The sequence below is a fragment of the Ambystoma mexicanum genome, chromosome 11 (genome assembly GCF_040938575.1).
Source record: "Ambystoma mexicanum isolate Mex_15411 chromosome 11, UKY_AmexF1_1, whole genome shotgun sequence".
In the NCBI taxonomy this organism is placed as follows: domain Eukaryota; kingdom Metazoa; phylum Chordata; class Amphibia; order Caudata; family Ambystomatidae; genus Ambystoma; species Ambystoma mexicanum.
The window spans coordinates 1,099,664,519-1,099,688,677 of NC_090934.1; the positions used below are offsets into that span (position 1 = coordinate 1,099,664,519).

Below are 24,159 nucleotides of genomic sequence, written 5' to 3' on the forward strand. Positions count from 1 at the left end.
GTTCTAGAAAGGGCTTCATTTTTGTGTTGTTTATTGCTGCTATTTTCATTGGTTTTAATAGAGGCCGCTCTGCTGAAATATAACTTTTTCAAGTTAACTAGGGATTTGCATAGGCCTTTCATACTATGTGCTCTCTTTATCTCACACGAATATCAAAGGCATTTAATGGCTTGAGGTTTTTTATGCGTATTAGTTTTATGAGAGCCTCTGAGCAAGCAGCTGTTTGGCATTTCTTATTATAAAAGTCTTTTGATGTTAAATTAGTTGATATGTTTGGTATAGTTTTAAAGTATTTGCAAGTGTTTGCATGTGTACGTCTGTCTGTGAGTGCAAGCATGAAAGGGCACATTTACTTGTTAGTCACAACAGAGCAAGCAAGGAACGGCTGGACACGTGGTCGGAATGTTACTTTTACTACCCCACTCTCCCCCTGAGCAGGTATAATTCATACATATAGGGAGGGTGATAATCTACCAGTAATTCTTTGATTGACTTTTATATAATTTTAATGGAACATTAGCAGTCCTTCCCCCATCAGGACTAGCAATTATTTTTTAAATGAGACTGGGTCAACACTTCCTAACATTGCTGTATATATTTTAGTAGGGTTGACTGCACTAGTACTTCTCCACGGCTATGCTATATATTTAAGCACAGTACTCTAGCTGCTCAGCAGAGCTGCTATATGAGATAACAAACTATTCACAGCAGGGCTAAATCACATTTAGTGGCATCATAACCAGATTTCTTTTATATATATATATATATATATATATATATATATATATATATATATATATATATATATATTTTATTATTTTCAATCGAATACAATACAGCAATAATCATATTTCCCTCCCCTCCTGCTCGCCCCACCCCACCGCCAGGAAAACAACAGTCACTCTTCACAATGGTGAGTCTCTTCATGGTTCATACAATTTCCAAAATCCTTATCTTATGGGGGCACCATTGCAACATGTAATCACTTTGCAAATAACATGAAACTGTACCCTAATCCCGTCTGAAGGCCTTTTGGGCACCCTGTATAGTATATGTAACCCATTCCTATGAAACAAAGGACCATACTTTCCAGAGCCATTCCTGGTTTGTCGGGGGTTGTCGATGTTTCCACTGTTGAGCAATCACGAGCCATGCGGCTATTAGAAGGTCCACAAAGCCCTTTTTTGACTAAGCTTTAAAGGAAGGGGTCCCACAGACCACATAACCACACCTCTTTACCCAACTGTTCTGTCCCCTGAAACATACCTCCCATCTGTGATTTCAATTCTCCCCAGAAGGGCTGTAAGACAGGACAGTACGACCAAATGTGTGCCCAATCTCCAACTGCGTCACAACCTCTCCAGCAGTGGGCAGACGTTGAGTGATACATTACATGCAATCATTCCGTTATGCAATTCCATTGAAGTATAATTTTATGCCAGTGTCATGATGCCTACCCCCAGGCATACGGACCAAGCCCATCAGCCCCAGGAGCAGGCATCTAGACATTTAGTAAAACCTCAGCAGCCCCGGCTAGGGGCTATCTGGGTTCAGTCCTGGCGCCTTAGGCACCAGGGTCATAGTAGAAATCAGTCCTGGCGCCTAAGGCGCCAGGCTCATAGTCATTACTTACCTCAGGCAGACCATGCTGCAAATGACTCCAATCCAACATGAAGCCTGAAAGGGACTATTTTTCTACAGGTACTATTTTTTACTTGGGTGTGGTTCTAGGGACTTCTTACCTGGGACTACTTTTGAGGCTATTTAAACCACGCCTGACCAGCAACACACGCTTGGCGTTATTCTGCATCCAGCAGCGTAACGCTCACCGTCCCTGCAGCCTGCATCCAGTCTTCTGCCACACCCGCCTCGAATCCGGAGCTCCTAAAACAAAGAGGAAAGAAAGGGACAAGGTTAGAAAACAAACTTATTTCTATTCCACACCTGATTCTGGATCCATCTCGTCTCCGGACCTGTAAAGAACATCATTTCTGCACGCACCACACCTCCAGCTGCAGCGCCGCGCAATGCTCACCAGTCTTCACAGCATCCTTTGGGTCGGCGCTGCCTCCATCATTTCTTCGCCGAACTTCGGCACCTAGGAGACAAAAGAAAACCACAAGGTGAGCCGAGGGAACCAACAAATATAATTCTTACCACCATAGACTTACCTGATTTACCACCGGAGGCATCCCTTTGTGACTCTCCATATTTTCATGTGCCGCATCTGTAAAGAAAGACAAAACAACACATTTTCCACGTGCAACATTTACCGAACAGCGCCGGGTAATACAGACTCTTACCTGAGTGCCACCAGCTGCCACAAGAGTATCTTTTCACGAGCCAGCTGCAAGACAAGAAAGGAAGGGGGGAACAAGAGTGACCATCGGACATATTGAACACTATAAACTTAATACTTACTGGTCCTCACCAGGAACCTCAGAGTCAATACTCTCTGGAACTCTCCCGAGCCTTCAAACCAGTGAAGTAACTGGAATCGACGCATCCCTGCAAATCCACGCAGGATGGAGAGCTCATCTTTCAAGAATATAAGGTGAGATTGCTGTGAGGGCATTTCGGAGGTAATTAGTTGGGGAGGACTGTGGGGGTGCCATCACTTGAATCCACAAGGGGCTAAATCCATCTTTCCACCTGCAGGAGAATATTTCTACGGGCTAAGCAGACAAGATTAGGAGGGCAGATCCAGTCAGTCATCGCTGCACTACGCATCACATGGGTGGAGACCGCAGCTGTCTGGGTCCGACCGACGCCCCTGTGGGAGCCAGGTGAGCGTAACAGCCAGATCTCCCTCAACTGGACCAACCGTGTTAGTTTTGGGACCCTGCTCAACAGATAGGACTAATGTTCAATCGAAATTGTATGCCACAATGTCTTTTCCCATTCCTTCATGTGTTTCCATTGGACCTGTGGTGCGCAGTCATTAAGAAATCTATACAATGTAGAAACTAGGCTCCTCGATCCTTTGTGTGTCACAATGTACAGTTCAAAGGGCGTTAGCTGCCGCGTAGCAGCCACCTTAATACCCAGGTCCGTTAACCAATGCTTTAATTGATTGTATCTAAATCTATCCCTTTCCCGCACTCCAAAATCCATGATACATTCCTCAAACGAATGTAGGGTTTGGCCCAAATACATGTCCTGTATCTTCAGGCATCCCGCCCCCTTCCATTCCTTAAAAGCTCATTTCCCCATACACGGTGGGAAGTCTGGATTCCCAAACAGTGGAAGGAATGGTGAGGGAGAAATTGTGAGAGCCCCTCCTCTTACTGCCACATCCTACGCTTCCACCCACACCCCAACTATTGCGCTAATCTAGATATTGGAGTGTCTGTTTTTTCTTCAACCACAAAAACCAAGAAAGGGATGCCCCCACCATTACCTTGTTCTGCCTAACCCATATTTTCTGTTGATTGTCGGAAAATCACTCCCTAAGAACCCATAATTGTGCAGCTTCATAATATCTCCGAAAAAATTGAGAAGTGCCAAGTCCCCCACCCCCTCTTTCTTGGAGCCGTCAATGTAGACATTGCCACTCTGGGGGGTTTATTACGCCAAATCAAATATATGACAATAAAACATTCCTAAGGGAACTAAACAAAATTTTAGGGACCCGGATGGGAAGCGCCTGAAAATAATATAGAAACCTAGGTAATACCACCATCTTTATTATCCTCACTCTTCCCACCCATGAGATCGCCATGGGGGTCCATTTCTTTAGGTCTGTTTTAATTTTGGTAAGCAATGGAAGATAATTCATCCCATATGATTGTCCTATAGTGCCTGTGAGGGGTATTCCTAGATACTGACTGCTTTTGTCCGCGATCTTCAATGCTGTTGGGGCACTTACACTGGATACCCTGTCGGGATGAGTCGATAGGTTCAAAATCTCAGACTTCTGCCAATTAATCATTAATCCTGACACCACCCCAAACCTCTCTAGTTCTTCCATCAAAGCTTGCACAGAATTGACCAGGTCTGATACCGCTATCAGCATATCATTGGCAAATGATATTGCCTTATGCTCCTCTCCCACCATATCGATCCCCTTAATTTGATCCGTGCACGGATCTTCGCCAACAGTGGCTCTAAGTATAGCGCATATAGTAATGGAGATAGAGGGCATCCTTGCTTAGTGCCCCTATCTATTTTAATCATATTAGAAAGGGTCCCATTTACTGATACCCTAATCGTAGGGGATTTATAATTAGCCCGCACCATCTGAATAAATTCCATGCCCAGGCCCATATGCTCCATTGTACGAAATAAGAAGGGCCACTCTACTCGATCAAACACTTTCTAAGCATCAAGAGAGACCAAAAGCGCTGGTTTCCGTGTCATATTTGTCTTTTCTATTAAGTGGCATATGCAGCACGTGTTGTCATGAGTTTATCTTATGGGTATAAATCCTGATTGGGCCTGATGTATTAGTTTTGGCAACAATACCGACAACCTACTCGCCAATATTTTGTATATAATTTAGCATCAAGGTTAATCAGTGGTGTAGGCCTGTATGATCCTGGCAATGAGGGGTCCTTACCTTGCTTAGGAAACACCACCGTTTCAGCTTCATTCATTGATGGCGTGATGGAACCCTTCGATCTAAATGTATTGAATAGTTTTGTAAGCTTGGGGGTTCAAATATCTTGATATTTTTTATAAAAGCCAGCCAGTACCCATCAGGGCCTGGGGGCCTTATTCCGTGGCAATGACCGTATCGCCAATTTCACCTCTTCCTCTTGTATATCCCTCCCCCGAAGTTCCCTTTCCACATCTGATGTCCGTGCCAACGAGACCTTCGCCAGGAACTCCTCCTGTTATTTGCTCGAAGGGTCGTCCATGGAATATAGAGATTGATAGTATTCCCCATTCGTTTCATCAGTCGTCTACACCTCCCCTATTTTATCTTGGAGTTTCATAATCGTGTGAGAACCCACTTTCTCCTTTATTTGCCTAGCTATTACCCAATCTGCTTAATTGACCTTCACATATTGCCATTGTTTTGTGTACAATAACGCTTTCTTTGCCCGATTTGGACGCAACGTTTCCAGCTGGCCTTGAATATTTTTCAGCGCCCTCTGCAGCTGCCTATTCTGGTTCTTACTTAGCTCCCCTTGGACATCTCTTAATTTCCCTTCCAATTCCACTTCCCACATTCGCCTTTTGTTTATCTCTTGCTGCTTTCGCAGCTATTTATTGGCCCCTCAATACTGCCTCAATACCGCCTTAATTGCATCCCAAACAATTTCCGGAGCTGTGTCTGGGAACTCGTTTTCCACAAAGTACAATTCTATCTTCTCTCTAATTGACTCTACCTGGACCTGATACAGGGAAACTGCCACTTGCAGATCCTCCCCTTGGCCTCCCCCAATGATAATGATATGGACAGCGGAACATGATCCGACAATGATATAGACCCCAGTTCTATACCTTTAATTTTCCCTACCAGTCGCATAGAAACCCAGATATAATCTATCCTAGAGAAAGATGCATGTATGTGTGACTAAGACGTATATCCCTGGGCCTGCCCCTTTAGTGCTCGCCACACATCATGTAGGGCCAATAATAGTTTTAATAAGGGCTTTGGACGGGGCCTTGGCCTGCAGTGCCGCATTTGAGCTCCTATCTAGTTGCGGAGCCCAAGCCACACTGAAACCCCCCATCAATATTATATCCCCTTTAGCAAAGCTTTCCAATCTTGATACAACCTCCCTTAAAAAACCATCCAGGCCTGTGTTGGGGGCGTATACATGAGCCAACGTGTAACTATACAAGCCTATACTAATATTAAAAAATAAAGACCTCCTATCAGAATCGAGACTTCACTCCAAAACCTCTGCCCCTACCCTATCATGTAATGCAATAAGGATCCCAGCTGTCTTGTCTCTTGCGCTAGCTTGATACACTTGTGAGAATCCCCTAATCCAAATGCTTCCTTTATCCTGTTTTCTTATATGGGTTTCCTGATACATAACAGTATTGGGTTTCTCCACCCTCAAGAGCCCTTCTAGTTTCTTTCGCTTGACAGGGGTGTTCAACCCTCTTACAATAAACAACAATAACTTGAAGGCAATTGCTATAACCGCAAGGCCATAGTGCTCCTACTGTTGCCTGATTCTCCAATTCCCTTATGTTCGCCTCTGGCACTCCCCCCACGCTCAGCCCCCCCCAACTTCCCAAACTGTAAACAATGTCTAACAAACCCCAACTAATCCCAACCCCTCTCTCCTCCCCCAATCTCCCCTTTTCCCTGAGGAGGGCACAGGTTCGTATGACCGCTCAGGCATGCTGCCCGCCGCGCCTGGCCCTCGCACATTCTCAGAGACATGTTTTGGGGATTGCTAAATGCCACTCTGGATCCCAACTCTCCCCTCCCTCCCAGACCAAGGCCCCACAGGCCACCAAACCCTTGTGGCATGTGTAGATTCTTCCCCCTGGTTTACGGGATATCTCCCCTCAAGGGTATCCATATTCAGTCGCTCCCTCCCCCTCATTTTGACCTACAAAGAAAGGTCTTCCCTCAGGTTTGGCTCACCGCCCATCTTCATATCTTGTCTACACTCTTAGTCTTTCTTGTAGGTTTTTTGCGCTCCCATGGCCTTTTCGGGCCTTCTCCTCCTCTCTGTGAATCTTTTCGGCCACCCACCCCCCCTTCTTGCAGGTTCAGAATCCGTTCCCCTTCGTCGCAGGTCATGATTCTATGTTGCCGTCCCTCCCACAAGAACAGAAGGCCGAACTGAAATGTCAATTTATGCCAAAGGTCTCACCACCGGACCCATCCGCCTTCCTTTCTGTAGCGTGGATTGGGCGAGGTCCTTGTACAACTACACTTCCACTCCGTTAACCCTTATCTGGCCTTTCATCTTTGCCGCTCTCAAGATCTGTTCTTTCTGATTATATGATGTTATTGCCACCAAGACGTCTCTCGATCGTGAGCCCGGGTTCCACCACCCTCCGCGGGCCCACTCTATGAATGCGGTCTATATGGACTTGATCATCTGAGCCACTTGATAGGATCTCGCTGAAAATGTGTTGTGCTATGTCCTTCAGATCCTTATCTGCAACCAACTCTGGCAGGTTCTTGATCCTAATGTTGGATCTCCGTGAACGGTTCTCCAAGTCTTCACATTGAAGTTTCAGATTGTGTGATAGACCAGAAAGATGTTCCAAAGCCTCATCAGTCTTCTGCGTATCCGCTTCCATGTTTTAAAGCACCCTTTTCATCGTATCAGTCCGTTCCTCCAGATTTGCCACATCCACTCTTAGATCTTTCACTGACTTCTTCATCCCATCCTTCAACGTCTCAAATTGGGACTGGAAGGTCATCATAAACTGGTCTGGAACTCCATAAACCAGCTCTGCATGTCCTCCTTGCACAAAGCCATTGCTCCTTCCTCCCGGATAACCTGCAGAGGGGGATCCTGAGTTCCAACCCTGCTTGCAGCCTGTGGCAATGTCTCCGAGCCCCACATTTTCTGTATACTTGTTTCTTGGCAGGTCTGGGAGGGTTTCTGACTCGTCACCACTTTCCCCCTGTTCTTTGACATGGAGGCGAGAGGGAGTGTTCATTACTTGTGCACAGTCTCTAAGATCTGGGCCCATCCGGCCGCCAAATGATAAGAGTTGGCCAAATGTCTCTCAAACGTGCTCGATGCGAGCTAATCCCATCCTATCACCGTTCTGGTGATGCCCCTAATGATGGACCCTTTGGATCTTGTAAATGCGTGTGCTGTGTGAGTCTGGCCTGATACTTTTGGCCCCTTAGTCCTGCTGCTCCTCCTCCTGGACCCTCGACACTGCACTGAAAGGCCTCTGCCCACCCGGAAGGGAAGCCTCCTCTTATCTGGGAGACCGCTGTTGCCTCCACATTTCCCCAGGTACCGGGATGCCCCACGCCGTTGCCACCAGCAAGTAAGTGGCCTCCCGCCCCACCTCATCAGGCAGGGCTCTATATTTGTCCTCCACTGTCCCAGGGTCTGTAACACCACTCCTGGCTTTGCCAGACTATTCCTTCCTGCTTCTGTGCATCTGTGCGCTGCAGGCCTCCTTACCATGCAGTTCTCTGGGTATGAGCTCTGCCCTGCTCCGTGCACGTCGTAGACCTTGCTCGTTAGCTCTTTTCACACTCTAGGGTCGTGGTGGATTTGCTCCACACCCATTGCCTGATGCCCATGACTGCTCGAGCACAGCCCGCTGTTCCCCTTCTCAGCCGCTGCCTGCGCTTCCTCTTTCTCGCACACCAGGGGGTGCAACACTCAACCGATCCTGGAGATCCAATGCTGCTCCTGCGAGATCACTGGGAATGCAGCTATTTCACTGCACACGTCGCTTCATTGTCTGTGGCCCGTTGGGGGACAGAGACGTTCACACATGTCCACCTTCGCCGGCCGCCATCTTGGAATCCCATAACCAGTTTTCTTAGCAGTACTGCTAGGTTTTTGAACAGTACCTGAATTTTCCAACAGTGGCATTGTAATGACGCAGTACGAACATGTGTTTGCAGTTTCAGTATGTAGCTAAAACACTAAAGAGAAACCGTCTCTAAGATCTCCACTCCATTCCCCGGGGGGGGGGGGGGTTAGTATGCATACTGGTGGACAGTGTGAGAAATAATTGCATTGCTTTGGTAGGCTTTAAAGCATCCTGCTGTCAGTAGTGAGCTTTTCCTAACTTCTGATTCTCCCATGTCTGCAAATTCTCTAGTACCTCTATAAATATCCTGCTTCATGTGTAGGATAGTTCATTGAAAGAGGCATGGAGCTTGGGATGAGCCAGCTATGTCAGTTAAACCATGCATGTGACTGCCGATGCCCCCAACCCTACAGGCCTTTCAGACAAGTTAGTTTCCTGACTAAGCCTGTCAGGAAACTTAGTTCAGTGAGTTGATAAACCTGCCACACAGATCAAAGTTTCACATGCGAGTTCCAAACCTGTCAATAGCTTGGCGTGCTCATGCACCTGCATGCAGTGAAATGTGTTTAAGATGGAGATAAAAGATTTGAATTGTAGCAGAACTGACTTAGCATTCCGGAGAGTAAATGTTTGATGGTTCAGAACTCACACATCTCATCAGTGCTGCCATACTTTTCATTCAGTAGAGGTAAAGCATTTGCATGGAAACAAATTCAGCATCTGCTGCTAGGAAACTCTAAATCTGAAATTTCCAGCCTAACATACAAATGCAAGTTTGCATACATTTAAAAGGAACCGCCCCCTAATTTTCAAAATGAACTATATTTTTAGATGGAAAATGCATTTTCAGCTTGTATCACTTATTACTGCTATGCCAAATCCCATATAAAGAGAAGAGATGAAGAGCAAGTACGAACCTAGGAGACACAGGACAACAAAGGGCTGAAGTTGGGGCAGACATAACAGAGAAAGTAATGGAAAGGAGAGAGAGCCAGAGTAATACGATGTGAGAGAAAACTGAGGAATTAACACCAGTGAGAGGCACCAGAGTTACAGCAATGGAGACAGCAAGACAGAGGAGAGAAACATCAATAATAGTATCCTGAGGCAGCATATGCAGAGCGATACAGAGCAAGAGACCACAACAATAAGCATGGGAACACTCAATAGTGAGGGGTAGAGCAAAAAGGTGGGAGACAGGGAAACAAAGCAGCAACATGAAGGGTAGAGCCAAAACATGAGGAAGAGGGCATGAAACATAGGTAAAGAGGCAGCAACAGTCAGAGGGGAAATGCATAGTAGTGATGCTGGTAGTGAAAGGGAACTAGTTGGCATATGGTTTTCTTAGCTACAGTAAATTCTTAAGTATTTTCCAAACTTTTAACTGTATGCACACATTGGTTGGATGTCCAATACCTTTTACTCTCTTGCAAAGGTAAATACTAATTTTTACTCTCTTGAATTTGGATTTACTCTTCAAATCTCAAAATAGGTAGTAACATAAAGCCACCTCAAAATCCTATCTGGAGCACTGCTCACACTGGTACATACAATGCTCAACAAGATGATATCTGGCAATTCAAGTAACATAAAAATAACAGTTTTGCTCAGAACCTGATAACTGTTTCTCCTTGTAACCTGGGTGAATTCCCCTTCGCCAGATTCAAACAGGATTTCAATCAACAGTTCAAAAGAGTCAGAAAATCCCTTCCTACAACAAAAGTTCCAATACAGTTCCTCTTGCTTCAGTGAGTCTCTCACATGGACGTGACGGAAAGTTCAAAATATCCCCCCCCCCCTTGTGGCAGAGAGTCCAGCACAACTTCTCCGAAAATAAGGATACCTCCACTGTACATCAGTATCAACAAAACTGCCTTTGTCCGGATGATTCTGCAACAGTTCACTAAATACTTGCTAATTTTGTCAGGATGATTTCACAACAATTCACAATGTGCTTTTGTGGTCTTGCCACTTCTTCTTCAACACTTTTAGCCATACCACAGTACTTTATTAACTTCTGTGTGGTCCACTCACCTGCCAGGCCTACAGCTACAAGGTCCCTTGCCATGGTGTACTCTCCTGCCAGGACTAATGAAACTACTATTACTTCTACAAGTACTTCTGTGGTCCAGTTTTACTTCACACAACTTATAAAGTCTTTTGACTTTCCGCAACATCAATGTTGACTACTTCTTCAGGGAAAACATGAGAAACATTGGTGCTGTTTGTTCCACACTTTTGATTGCCACGTGCAATGTAGGTTATGCGCCTCTCCTCCTGAATACCTTCTGTCAGAAGGGCAGCCTTCCTGCCACTCTTGTTTTCCCACTCTTGAATTAACCAAATGCTGACAATATTAAGGCTTATCATCCAGTGAAAACCACTAGATCAAGCAACGGTATCTGCCTGTCTGTTCTTAGGAGTAAACGAGCTAAAGGTATGGGCAGGTCCTTTGCTGTCTAGGCTGCCATGCTATGGAATAAACTTCCAAAAGCTTTGCGTGCTGAAAACTATTTGTTGAGCTTTAGAAAAAGGCTGAAAAGCATTATCTTTGAGTAACTAGTGCTGGAAGACCATTCTATGACAAGACAGGAGGCTCGCATTATGCTTTACTTTCTTTTAATTCTGCCATACCAGCACTTCAACTTAACTTCAACTTTTTTTTTTTTTTTTTTTTTTAGAAAGAAAAACAAAGGAATCCAAAAAGTTACAATATTCATTTCCTTGAACCACCTGAAATGAGTTCCAGAACTACAACTCCCATCCCCCTGAGGCCTTCTGTAGTCCTGACCTCTGTCCTTGCACCAATCAGTGTCCAGCTTGGGGTATAAACTCTCCCACTCCTAGGTCCCTTCCTCTTTCTTTTGGCTGCCATACTGCAGATGAGTAGCGTTTTTATATATGTGTGTGTATGAACGAAATGTGTAGATAGAGATGGATAGCACTTTTAGCCTGTTTTCAAGACGCGCACGCGTAGGCATTTGTCCGCGGTATACGGAGTAGAAGCGGGGCGGAGCCGCGGGCAAAGCCGCTCGCATTAGGCAGCCGCCCCGTTCTCCTCAGGTAGATTTTCGCCATTGATTTTCAGTAGCCCATCCTCGCGGCTGCGCTCGTTCGCACGCACGCGCAGGGGCGTCTCGCTTCACCAAATGCAGAAGCTTTAAGACCCAGCAGCGCCGCGGAATCTTCCCGACATGCACAGCTCCCAACTCTCGTTGCGCATTAAATATTAGCGACGGAGCGGGACGTGCGGACACTTGTGGGACTTACGAAAAAGAAGATTATAATAGCGACTACATCTCTCGAAAAAAAGAAAAAAAAAAAACAGTCGCAGAAGCTACAAAGGTCTACTAATCTTAGAGCCTCCCTAAAGCTGATTCCCAGAAGTCAGCTCTGCTGACACTGTTTCATGGATCATTCATCGCACCCCGTGGATTCTCGGTCCACTTCTCCAGAGTGGAGCGAACAAGAGTGGGAAGAGGAGCCCACCTGGCAAGATGCAGACTTATCCCTCAGTTTTAAGAGGGTGCTGGGGGATTCGCTATCTCAGGCGGTCTCTCAAGGGGTGCAACCTCTAACGCAGAGGTTACAATTGCTGGAAGAGTATATGGTAGAGCAGAGAGACCAGCTCGCAGCAAGGAAAAGACAGGCAGATTGCCCTGGGGAAGGGACATCAGCTGGACATCCTCAAACGAGGGTTGAAGATAAGGGGTGTAAGAAGGTCCGTAAGAGCTCAGACTCCTTGACCCCCGCGGACACATTAGAAAGGGGCAACCCCGTTCCCCAAGGACATAGCGACCCTGTCGCCAGACTGAAAAAAGCCTTTCTAGCCAAATTGGCGGTTAGCCGCAACGGACCCCCTGCCCCAGGGGTGAATAATTCAGGGGATTATGAGGAGGGATACGCCTCCGACGATGAAGGTGGCGAAGAAGAAGAAGAGTTTCTTCATCCCATTGAACATTTCCCACAAGATGCTCCCGATGAAGAAGACAATATCCTCGATATGTTTGATCCGGAGACCATTAGGCACCCGAGGTCTTCCGAATGGGTGCCCTCCCCCAGAGTGGCGCTGTACATGGCCCAACACATCCGTAAACCATTGGACAGGGAGGTTAGATCCCGCATGCGAGCAGAATGTCCGAGACCGGAGCTTCCAGGCAAGCTAACGGATACTCCAGAATTGGACCCGAAGATGGTCACTTTCGTAACCAAGTCGGCTAATGATATCCGAAAAGGAGTAGATCGCGCCTGGAAATGATGCCAGGACAAGCTTCTGGACCTCACGGGCCCATTAGCCAAGATAATGGACTTGGTCGAAAAGTCAAAGGACACTGGTGTCCCAGTCGATAATCAAGCACTCGCGAACTGGGCACAAAGGGCGATTTGTCTATTAGGCAACGCGAACTGCGCCCTCTCTTCGGAGCGAAGGAGGGGGGTCCTCCTTAAAATTGACAAGAAGCTCAGCGACCTAGCTACATATGAGGCTGTAGAAGGCGCCAAAGGCCTTCTATTTGGAGAAGCCTTCGCTAAAGAGATGGCCCAATTTGTTGGTACATATGCTGCGCTTGAAAGAGCTCAGAGCTCTATAAAAAAGATCTTCCCTGGACGTGTTTTTGCAGGGACCGGACGATTCAGAGGTCGCTCGTCCGGTCGCTATAGCTATCAGAAACGACCTCAAGGTCCGCGCGCGCAATACTGGGAAGGCCGTCAACAAGACTGTTTCTTCCCAGCCAGAGGAAGACATGCGAGGGGCCGCAGAGGAAGAGGTTCATTCCGTCAGCCCAATACAGCAGGCAGTGAGTACACCAAAAATTCCTATCGGAGGCAGAACCCTCCATTTTTTGAAAGCGTGGCAAGCTTTATCAAGCGATGCTTGGGTTTTAAGAGCGATAGAGGGTCTTCCCCTAAACTTCATAGCAGCGCCAGAGCAGCGTGCAGCGCCAATCCCCATTTATATGTCGCAAGACGAAACAATACTGTTACACAGCGAATTGAACAAATTAGTGGAGAAAAATGCGATAGATTTGCCCCGTGATAAACCTGAAGGAATTGAACCGCTGGTTGGAATACAACCATTTCAAGATGGAGGGTATTCACCTCCTTCGGGACCTATTGCGCGCAGGAGATTGGCTAGCGCGGTTAGACCTCAAAGATGCGTACCTAGCGATTCCGATAGCACCGGCCTTTCAGAAATATCTGCAATTCCGCTGGAATGGGGAGATCTGGCGGTTCACGTGCCTGCCGTTCGGACTGGCCTCCGCACCATGGGCCTTCACAAAAGTGATGAAGCCAGTGACGGCTGCCATCAGAGAAAGGGGGATTCGAATGATTATCTACCTAGACGACATTCTAGTAATGGGATCCAGCAGAGAGAATCTCACGAGAGAAGTTCAATGGATATTCAACCTCCTTACATCTCTGGGATTTCTGGTGAACTTGGAGAAATCTCAACTAGCTCCGGTACAGAGATTAGAGTTTTTAGGCTTCACAGTAGACACGGTGCGAGCGATTTTAGAGCTCCCAGGACACAAAGTGAGAGCCATAAAGAAAGAGCTCAGAGCAGTGATAGCGAAGCGTTCTATTTCGCTTCGGAATCTAGCCAGGATAGTGGGCCTGTTAGCAGCTTTCATTCAAGCTATATTTCCCGGTCCCTTGCATTACCGCGCCTTGCAGAGACTGAAGATCAGACACCTGCAAGGAGGCCTGCAGTACCACCAACAAGTGGACTTGGACCGAGAAGCCATGTCAGAACTACATTGGTGGCTAGAGAACATGGAGGCCTGGAACGGACGAGCGATTTTCGGGGATGTCCCAGAATTGGTTATAGAATCAGACGCAAGCAGGTCAGGCTGGGGAGCGAGATGCGAACACGTTCAGACAGGAGGGAGATGGTCCGACGAGGAGTTACGTCTCCATATAAACTGTCTCGAGCTTCTAGCAGGCTCCTTCGCAGTGCAGGCCTTCACGAAGGACAGAGTGAAATGTTGTGTCCTGCTCAAGATGGACAACATTTCAGCAGTCCGTTACATCAACAAGTTAGGTGGAACGAGATCCAGAATGTTAGCGGAACTCGCAAAAGACTTCTGGCATTTTTGCCTCCAGAACAACGTTACAGTGACCGCAGAATACCTTCCGGGGAGCCAGAACTGCATTGCGGACTGGAACTCTCGATACCTGGTAGACTCCAGCGACTGGAAGCTGCATCCCCTAGTATTTCAGCGCATCCAGCAGACTTGGGGACCCTTAGATATAGATCTATTTGCGTCCAGACTGAATGCGGTAACGCAGAAGTACTTCAGTTGGAGGATAGACCCGGGAGCAGTGGGTACAGATGCCTTCCTGCACCCGTGGCACGGAGCAGTGCACTATGCCTTCCCGCCATTTGCAATGATCGCGAGAGCACTGGCGAAAGTCCGCAGAGACAAGGCAGAAGTAGTCATAGTATTACCCTGTTGGAGGACGCAGGCTTGGTTTCCAGTAGCGATGGAACTTTCTACGGATTTTCCGAGGATAGTTCCGAACGCCCCGGACCTTCTACTGGACCCGTCCAACAGGACCCACCCGCTGATAGAAGCGGGATCCCTGCAGCTTATTGCTTGCAGGGTTTCAGGAGGAAATGGAACATGCCAGGAATTTCGGAACTCGCTGCAGATTGTATCCGAGATTCCTGGGCGCCTTCCACCGTCAGGAGCTATAACACAGCTTGGAACGGTTGGGCAAAATGGTGTACAGACCTCCGTTTGGATCCCATTTCAGCACCTCTAGTGAACATCCTGAATTTTTTAGCGGCGAAATTTCAAGAGGGAGGCGCCTATAGGACTATCGGAGTATACAGATCGGCCATTTCGGCGGGACACAACACAATAGAGGGGAACCCAGTGGGTGAATACCCAGCAATCCTGCGTCTCCTCAAAGGTATGAAACTGAGGAGGCCGCCGGAGCCGAAATACGCAGTTCTATGGGACGTCAGAGACGTCTTCCAATTGTTTATCAGGTGGCCAGAGAATGACGTCCTGTCCCGTTCACAGTTGTCGGGCAAGTTAGCGATGCTCTTATGCTTGATAGCATGTCGGAGAGTCTCAGACGTGAAAGCGTTGGAGATTGATAGGAAAATATTCTATCCGGAAGGAGTGGCGTTTAGTATCACTAGAAGAACTAAGACAGATTCCAAAATAATTTCCTACCCATATTTTACGTAAAATAAGAAATTATGTGTCGCACAGTGTATTAAAGATTATGAAGCAGCGACAGCGCAGTTTAGACCGCGCGGCGTGACCCAGCTACTTATAGCGCGTAGGAAGCCTTATCATACAGTAGCGACAGCAACCATTGCGAGATGGGTGAGAGAAGTTATGCAATGGGCAGGCATAGATTTATCCTTATTTGGGGCTCATTCCACTAGAGGGGCGATGGCATCTAGAGCTTTTGTGACAGGCGTCTCATTGCAAGATATTATGAAGTCTGCAGATTGGTCTTCCGAAACGACATTCAAGACCTTTTATTTCAAACCAATTTCTGATATACCAAGCAAGGTCTTGTCAAGCTTTGAACAAGCATAATGCGAGCCTCCTGTCTTGTCATAGAATAAAGATTGCCAACGCTATCAGCTAAGGAAAGTCTTCATTCTATTAAAGACAAGGAGGCGAGCATTATATCCCCCCATTACTGCTAGAATTAACTAATAATTGTGATGCATTTCTAGTATTGATAGTTGTTTTTCCCACCCTTACTTGATATTCTCTGTTCTCACAGGAGACGAGCAGAAGACGCCATGAGCGAGTTAAGAAGTTCGTCAGTGATTGGTTGGCAAGTTGTTCCCGTTGGGCCGTACGGTAAAGCCGATTACAGATCAAGAATAGTGGATGACATAGTTTGGTCACGTTCTGGATGTTTATAGGAAGAAGTGTTAAGTGCAAAAGAAAGAGGAAGGGACCTAGGAGTGGGAGAGTTTATACCCCAAGCTGGACACTGATTGGTGCAAGGACAGAGGTCAGGACTACAGAAGGCCTCAGGGGGATGGGAGTTGTAGTTCTGGAACTCATTTCAGGTGGTTCAAGGAAATGAATATTGTAACTTTTTTGATTCGTTTGTTTTTCTTTCTAAAAAAAAAAAAAAGTTGAAGTTAAGTTGAAGTGCTGGTATGGCAGAATTAAAAGAAAGTAAAGCATAATGCTCGCCTCCTTGTCTTTAATAGAATGAAGAATTTCCTTAGCTGATAGCGTTGGCAATCTTTATTGTCTGTCATCCTCTTTCTCCTCTTTCTTTTCTGTCTTGCTTCTCTTCTCTGCGCCCTGACACCTGCGGGCTCCGGTGCATTACAAATGAATAAATAAATAAATTGTTTCCTCTCACTTTTGTTCTTCTTTGGCTTAGGCAATGCTTGTTTAGGCCAGTTTCCCCTATTGCTCCGGTCTCCTTCTGACAATAGGGTATATTCACAACTTGGTTCTCAATTGCCCTCTCTTGGCTTTGGTAATGCTGGTTCTCTTTACATTGCTTGGCTATTTCCCTCTTTTGTCTTTGGCAATAAGTCTGACCACAATGATACTTTGTTGGCTTGTGCGCCATGTTCTTATGTTGCCAATTTTTCCACTTCGTATCAGCTTGGTATTCAAAATAATGATTATTCTGCTTTACATCAGTTCTATATTCGGAACACTTCTCTTCCTACCACTTTACTCTGTTTATATGCGATCGGCATTCACAGTACCTGGACCTGGCCAGCAATCGATCAGAGCACACCGGGATCACAGTAGGTTAGTGAACTCACTGGGTTTGGAGTGTGCGTCCGCTCGCTCCGCTGCCGTCTGGTCTTCTGCTTCTTTTTCCCTGCTTGACACAGCAAACTACTTTTCTGTATTTTCCCTGGCCCATGCCGCGTGGAAAAGGAGCATTCCTCGCTCCCAAGGCTCTCTGGTGCTCACCTGCCACCAGAGCCCGCCTTAATGTGGGGAAGGTTTCTCAACTTCACGCTTTCCGCTGCGTGACCTCTGCGACCACAATCTTCAGGGGAAGGCTTTTAAAAATGACGCCTCCTGCTGCCCAATCTGTGCAACCAGGATCTCTGAAGGAAGAAACCCTTTAAGAGCCGGTATCCGTTCAGCAAACGATTGCGGCTACAGCGGCTCTCTTCTCCTTCAGCTTCAAATGCAATGTGGAGTTCCAGCAACCACTCCACCTCCCGCCACTGCTCTCTCTGCTACTCTCTATGGCCTGCACCTGAGGGTGCCTTTTATGCCTTCCAATCTCCCTCAGTTGTGGGTGATTAACCCTATTAACCCGCAACTTTCGGATCAGTGCCTCTGCATCCCTCTTCTTTGTCCCTGTACTTTGGGCATTGTGGGACTTGAAGTCCCAATGGTCAAGATACTTTTGTTATCTGGAATATGGTTACAAACTTCCTTTCTATCCTTAATTACCTTTTCTAAAGGATTATTATTTATTTATTTAATTTTATTTTTGGGATTTGTAGAGCGCCCTACAGCCCACGGGCATCGAGGCACTATAAAGGAACATGAGAAAGCTTAATTCAGGGTTACATGAATGCCGCCCAGCAGAAGTAATCTTGGTACAGGATACATGGTTACATATACAGGGGTAGATACGATACAGGTTACTTAGTTACAGGTCCAGAAGTATAGACAGTATATATACGTGCAGAGTCATACAAAGAGCCTGGTTTTGCTGGCCTTGCGTAAGTCAGCATTAGAATCAATTAGCCTGATATGTGGTGGGAGGGCGTTCCAGTAGGTGGCAGCCATAGTAGGGAAGCTGGTACCACTTCGGAAGCTCTGCACATTTTGGGAACGGTAATCAAGTTGGAGTAAGCCGTTCTGGCTGGCCTGGAAGCCGGGGGTTTGGAGATCCTTTGGACCAGGTAGGAGTGGGCCTGGTCCTGGAGACACTTGTGCGTCAGGGCAAGAGTTTTGAAAATTATCCTTTCCTTAACTGGTAGCCAGTGGACCTGCCTCCTGAGCCTGGAGATATGATCCCTGCATGATAAGCCAGCGGCTCTGAGGGCGTTATTTTGGACTAATTGCAGTTTAGCAAGGTTTTTGCCCGAGGTTCCTACAAGAAGAGCATTGCAATAGTCCAGTCTTGACCCTATTATTGCCCTGGCGATGGTGAGACAATTCTGTTGGGATAAGAATGGTCTCACTGCATTAAGGAGTTTGGAATGGTAAGCTGAGGAGGATGCTATGGCATTAACCTGCCTGTTCATGGTCAAGTTGGGTTCCAAATAAACACCTAAGATCTTGACCGTTTGTGAGACTGTGATGGTGATATTGTCAAGGGTGAAGGAGCTGTATAGCTTCTCCAGCTTGCCCAAGGTGGACGGGCATCCAATAAACAGAAGTTCGGTTTTCTCACTGTTGAGGCATAACCAGTTATCTGCCATCCAGGATTGGACCGTTGAGTAGATTGAATTGAGGGTGTTCTGTTCAGACAGGTAATAACCCGAGAGGGGGATGAGCACCTGGGTGTCATCAGCATAGTTCACATATGAGATGCCCGGGGCGTCCAGGATTTTGAACAGGGGCCTTGTGAAGAGATTGTAAAGGGTGGGAGCAATGCATGAGCCCTGTGGGACCCCGCATTGAATGATGCTCGGGTCAGCACAGGAGGAATCGGAAAAGACCTTCATTGCTCTTTCCTCCAGGACAAAGGTTATCTAATTACAGGCACTTATAATTAACTTATAATGATCTAATGAAGGGTTTTGCTTTAAAGGAAATTTAGAGTTTTCAGAATCCAAAATGATTTTGTAATAGGGATTTTTACTCTCAATGCATGACTGGTTGTAACAGTTTTCACCACCATCAGGATAATTAGTCTTATAAAATAAAAGCTCCTTCTGACAACAAGCCATTACAGATTCCGGTATCACTGACACTTCCTTCTCTGAGGAAGACAAATACTGCACCCTCCCAACTGAGTCCTCCCATACCCTTGGGGACCTTATCCACCCAGATGATCCTCCCAGCTAATACCACCCACCTGAGTCCAAAGCGAGGTACATGAAAAGCGTGGTTACGTTATTTTCGCGCCCAGTGGTGAGAAAGGAATTTACCAATACCACTCAGGCAAAGACTAGCTAGTCTGTCGACTCAGAGATGAACAGTGGAAAGAGGGTTTAGAGCATGATTCTAGTCCCACATCTTGATACTTGAAGGCTCTTCTTTGCTACAACATCTTTAGTTATGATGCATGCTGGTATTGGCACTACAGGGTACTCTGGAGATTTGCCAGGGTGACTTCTTCACCATGAGCCTCTTTCGTGTGGTTCACTATTTTATTTCCAGATTTTCTTATGGGAAAGGTGTTGGGCTTTCTCAAAATGTGCAATACGGCCCCACTTTGAAAATTATTTTCAGGGCCACTTTTGGCCCACCGGCAACCCCTGGACGGCAATGTAAATCACCCGAGAGACATCTTCATGGCGCTATTAAGTAAAAAGATAGTTTTCACTATACCGAAATAAAAGATTGATTTAGAAAGACCGCTCTGCCACGCCCTTCTAAATCGCTCTGCCACGCCCCTGCCGCAAACGAGTGCACGCAGGGGCTGACAGGCGTGTCAGGTGACGTTATGTCAGTCTGTGTGTGTGTGTGTTTCTGTGTGTGTTGTGCTGAAAAGGGGGTGATGGGTTGGGAAATTTGGGGTTGGTGGGGGTTAAACCCCTCCCGATGAAGAATACAACCAGTGGGTGGGAGTAGGAGGCACAGTAAGTGATATTTCGACATTTTAAAGCTGATACAAAAACGTCTGACAAAAAAATCTGTCTTTTTTGTGTTCGGTCTTTAAAATGCAGAAACATCACACATAACCTGTTGAGGCATCCGCCAGCTTTAGGGAACCCTGTGATAATTGGACAATCATTCTTTCTCCAACGTTAACACAATTCACGAGTTCGTGCTTGCACCAAGATGGCAGCGTAGTAGTCTTGCGGACCAAGTCCGCTCCTCCTGGTTTTTGTGATCCATATTTAAAAAAATAAACATTATACACTGTCGCTACATTTTTACACCATCTTTTCACTAATCTTATAGATATTGAAAACGTGCGTCGGTGACTCTGCAAAAAAAGTGTATGGAATATTTCCTTTTACTGCACACCAGAGGTCGAAGTGAGCGGGAACGGCCGGGGGCAGAGTGCCACTACTTTTATTTTTACTATTAACAGTTCCACTACTTTTTTACAACCATTTTCCCCATTCCTGAACTGTTCTTTTTGAAGTCAAAGCTCACTTTCCCACTTGATCACTCGATAGCAGTTGCAGCTAAACTGAAATATGTTTCAACTCAATTGGCTGTCAACCACCATGGTAATAACCCCTTGAAACATGTGTTTCATTTTGCTCGCCTCCTGCTTACACTGTCCCCCGTTGAGGTCACAGCTCCATTCATTTTGTTGGTACACTTCTACTACTGCACACTGTTCTAAAACTCCATTATGCTTCATGTGCATATAAAATTATGTCTGGGATGTCGTTGGTTGGAAGGATTTGTACTCAATGTAATGAAAAGTTGTGGGTGCGCTTCTTGGCTGGTAACCAAACGTCGCTTCTTTTGGTGCGAATAATCAAAGCAGTATATGACATACTAGGTGAAACTTTTATGTCGGGGTATTAGCCAAATTAATGTTTTGTATTAAACTGTATGAATTATATGAGTGTATTCGTATGAATTAAATAACCATATATAATGTAGATGCATAGATTTGAAATGTGATACATTTTGATATGTTTTTATTTAATTTGTAAGGTTTTGTAAATCAAATCACAAATAAAAGAAATAAAAAATAAAATGATGTTAAGTACCTCATGCCATATATGAATTGGTTAATATCATTAATAGTTAACTTCATTTGAATGATTATTTCTTTAATAATTAGTTGTATGTGTCTTCTGTTTTCCAGCACACCAAAGTCAAGGAAGCAAAGCAACAGAATTGTACTCCTGGACGAGCACAGAGCAATTAACTAAGAAACCCGAAAACACAGATGTCAGACTTTCTTGCACATTTAATGCCAGCGGGATTTTTATTCTGCAATGGGTGACCTCGGCAGGACAAATCAAAGGCGAGACAAACGTGACATGCCTTTATTCGATTGCAAAAGAGGACTATGCATTTATTTTTAACGAACACTGTTGTGTTGATAGTAAACAGACGGAACGAATACATAATGACAGTACTTTAGAATATACATCCAAAAACCAGACTCATGATATTAAAATCAAAAATATTACGTCCTCTGACAGTGGAAACTACCTCTGTGTAGTAGCCTTTCTAGAAAATGAAACCTACAGATGGCATATTTTAAAAAATATATCACTTCACGTTGAGAAATATTCAGGTAAGCAAACGTTTCATTACTTTTTATTCGATAGCTGAAATTGAATTCTATAACAGTAAGAACTATCCAAAGCAAAAATGTCTAGTACCTACTTCTAGCAAATGCCTTAGATTTGACTGGACTTGGTGAATAGCACACTCTGACTAAACGCCATTCCACAAGGCCGCCAAAAATTGATAATTTGGCAGATTATGTGGATGTATGCCGTGGGATTAGCAGATGACCGTTGTGCGGCAGACACAAAGCACGCAGACTAAACCAGACACACAAATGCCATTCTATGTCAAGACACGAGGCAAAATATTATGCTTTCTTCCTCCAAACTCGAGCAGCATTATAACAATCACATAAACCTCCTCAATGGATTGTTCAGCGTCACCCGACTGACTTCTGCCAGGCTCCCTGGAAATTCAGACTAGCAGAGAGAGGATTGGTTAAGGAGATCACATGTTTCAAATTACCATATCAAAAATTGGACTACCAAAAAAAGACTTTCTTGGGAAATGTAGTTTTTATTGTGTTGCTCGAGTTTGAAATAAAGGAAGAAAGCATGATATTTCGCCTCTGTGTCTTTAATAGAATCTTGATTTTCTATAACGTTAGTATAGAAGATCAGAATTTTAGTTCTTAGATTAGCAGGTACAGCCACACACAGGGCAGTTTCTAGACAATATTCCGCCCAGAGCGAAACACCCGAGTACGCCCACGTTACACCGCTATCGCTACCTCACGCTACACTTCCTCTCTGACAATTTAAATAACGTTTTATTGACTTATACTTAAAATGATGAAGGATACAACAACGTATACAACAATGTTACAAACAGGAATTCATTTTCATTAACACGTGTTTATGTTAAATTATTATCTAAATGAAGGGCACTCTTGATGCTGCGTAATTTTTCCAACAATTTCACTGTCAATTAAGTGAAGCAAGAGCCAAAAGCTCGCTTTAGTTGGTGAACACAGTGTACACGTGCGGTTCCATCTGCATCAAGGCTAGAATGGAGAAGGGGTGCGAGAGAAAGGGTTAGGCGGAGGGGGGAAAGAGGGCAGTTGCCAGCTACATTAAATAAGGTTGGGCTACAAAGCACTATCAGGGAAGACTACAGAAGTAGGAAGGCTATGAGATGAGGCAGTTATATTGACATATGATGTGAGCAAAGAAACCCACGTTATAACAAATGGTCTGAGTCAAGAGCAGGTAATGGCAAGCTCTACCATATATGGCAGATATTTGTGTATTGTTTAATTTTCTAAATTAACAAGGGGGGGTCCTGGGAGTCCCTCTGCCAGACATTAGTCCTGGTTACAAGAGACTTACCCAGAGTCTTTAGCTCACTATCATGCAAAGAGAAAAAATGTCCAAAACATATCAGTCTTTGTCCTGCCCTGGGGCAGTCCAGCACTGAAATGCTAGGCAATTCTCCTCTGAACAAGAGTACCAACAGAAACCCCAGACACGTGTTTCGGTCTGGTTGGACCTCATCAGTAGGGTGGATCTGTGCCTCTCTAAGAATAGTGAGCAAGGGGTCCACGTCTGGATTCCCCTAGTAACTTAGGGTGAGACCCAAAGTTACTTAAATATGCAAATTAACAAGTAGGATCCTGGGAGACCCTCTGCCAGACATTAGTCCTGGTTACAAGAGACTTACCCAGAGGCTTTAGCTCGCTATCTTTCACAGGCGAATGTGGAGTCTGGACGGCTAAATTCGAAGGACTTACTTCAGCTGGCTAACGCGCTTCCTGGAGGAGGCGGAGCTGAGTTCGGTCACGTGACCTGGCACGTGACTTTTTGTGGCTAGAAAACAGCAAGGCCACTACCCTTGCGGCGCTAAGCCCATCAGGTGCAAAGGACGCTGACTGTTCTACGGCTGTTCGGCGCGGTCGGCGCGTCTTGTGATCGGGGGTCCGCTACGGATAGCCACAAAGACACCTTGCACAGCCAGAAGTACAGGGTAAGTAGACACGGCGTAATAACTGATCACCTTACTAAATTTCCCTCGCCGTGTATGGATGAGAGGATGCGCTTGCGAAGCACCAAGCAAGGGGAAGAGTGTCCACTCAAAGAAGATCCAAGGTCTGTAATGAAACATGTCCCACATCCTCATGCGCCATGTCGAACCAGCCCACAAGCGATGAGAGCGGAGGGCAGTCTTACCACCGCTATCACCTCACAAAAAATCTACTTACTAAGTGACCTCCCAACGGAATCAGTACGCTCAGTGGCGGTTAAGGACACAATCGGGGAGAAAGAGACACAGGTCTCAAATGAGACTATACAAATTACAACACCATCTGAGGCAACACATGGCGAAGTGAAACTGGCCGAGTCGCAGTCTTCCGGAGGGGAGACTAGACAAAGCCTCACCT

At 45.8% G+C, this 24,159-nt stretch overlaps 1 protein-coding gene across 2 annotated transcripts in view; it reads left to right on the plus strand.

Moving 5' to 3' along the window:
- The window catches only part of LOC138504147 (uncharacterized), a 307,307-nt gene that overhangs the window by 124,242 nt on the left and 158,906 nt on the right, over positions 1-24,159 (plus strand). For both annotated transcript variants that reach the window (XM_069624391.1, XM_069624392.1), the window contains exon 3: positions 21,349-21,786. In XM_069624391.1, the coding sequence (XP_069480492.1) occupies positions 21,349-21,786 (438 nt within the window). The remainder of the gene's footprint in view (positions 1-21,348; positions 21,787-24,159) is intronic.